General features: G+C 23.7%; 1 protein-coding gene across 1 annotated transcript in view; it reads left to right on the forward strand.

Annotated features, from left to right (window-relative positions):
* LOTGIDRAFT_170879 (hypothetical protein) overlaps positions 1-934 on the forward strand; it is a gene marked incomplete at both ends in the record, with an annotated part of 48,304 nt that overhangs the window by 8,350 nt on the left and 39,020 nt on the right. The window contains 2 exons of the mRNA XM_009046732.1: positions 244-759; positions 832-930. Of these exons, the coding sequence (XP_009044980.1) occupies positions 244-759; positions 832-930 (615 nt within the window). The remainder of the gene's footprint in view (positions 1-243; positions 760-831; positions 931-934) is intronic.

The following is a 934-nucleotide window of genomic DNA, read 5'->3' on the forward strand; positions in this document are numbered from 1 at the left end:
AAAATATAATATAGTGAGTACAGTATATAATAATATTAATGGTAGATATTATATTGATGGTTGTAAACCAGGTTTTATATCAATTGACTGTACACAAAGTAAATATAATATAGTGAGTACAGTATATAATAATATTAATGGTTAGATATTATATTGATGGTTGTCAACTAGTAAATATAATATAGTGAGTACAGTATATAATAATATTAATGGTTAGATATTATATTGATGGTTGTCAACCAGGTTTTATATCAATTGACTGTACACAAGGTAAATATAATATAGTGAGTACAGTATATAATAATATTAATCGTAGATATTATATTGATAGTTGTAAACCAGGTTTTATATCAATTGACTGTACACAAGGTAAATATAATATAGTATGTACAGTATATAATAATATTAATGGTAGATATTATTATGGTTGTCAACCAGGTTTTATATCAATTGACTGTACACAAGTTAAATATAATATAGTGAGTACAGTATATAATAATATCAATGGTAGATATATTGATGATTGTCAACCAGGTTTTATATCAATTGACTGTACACAAGATAAATATAATATAGTGAGTACAGTATATAATAATATCATTGGTAGATATTATATTGATGGTTGTAAACCAGGTTTTATATCAATTGACTATACACAAGGTAAATATAATATAGTGAGTACAGTATATAATAATATCAATGGTAGATATTATATTGATGGTTGTATACCAGGTTTTATATCAATTGACTGTACACAAGGTAAATATAATATAGTGAGTACAGTATATAATAATATTAATAGTAGATAATATATTGATGGTTGTAAACCAGGTTTTATATCAATTGACTATACACAAGGTAAATATAATATAGTGAGTACAGTATGTAATAATATTAATGGTAGATATTTCATTGATGGTTGTAAACCAGGTTT

Source organism: Lottia gigantea (genome assembly GCF_000327385.1).
Source record: "Lottia gigantea unplaced genomic scaffold LOTGIsca_105, whole genome shotgun sequence".
Taxonomy (NCBI): domain Eukaryota; kingdom Metazoa; phylum Mollusca; class Gastropoda; family Lottiidae; genus Lottia; species Lottia gigantea.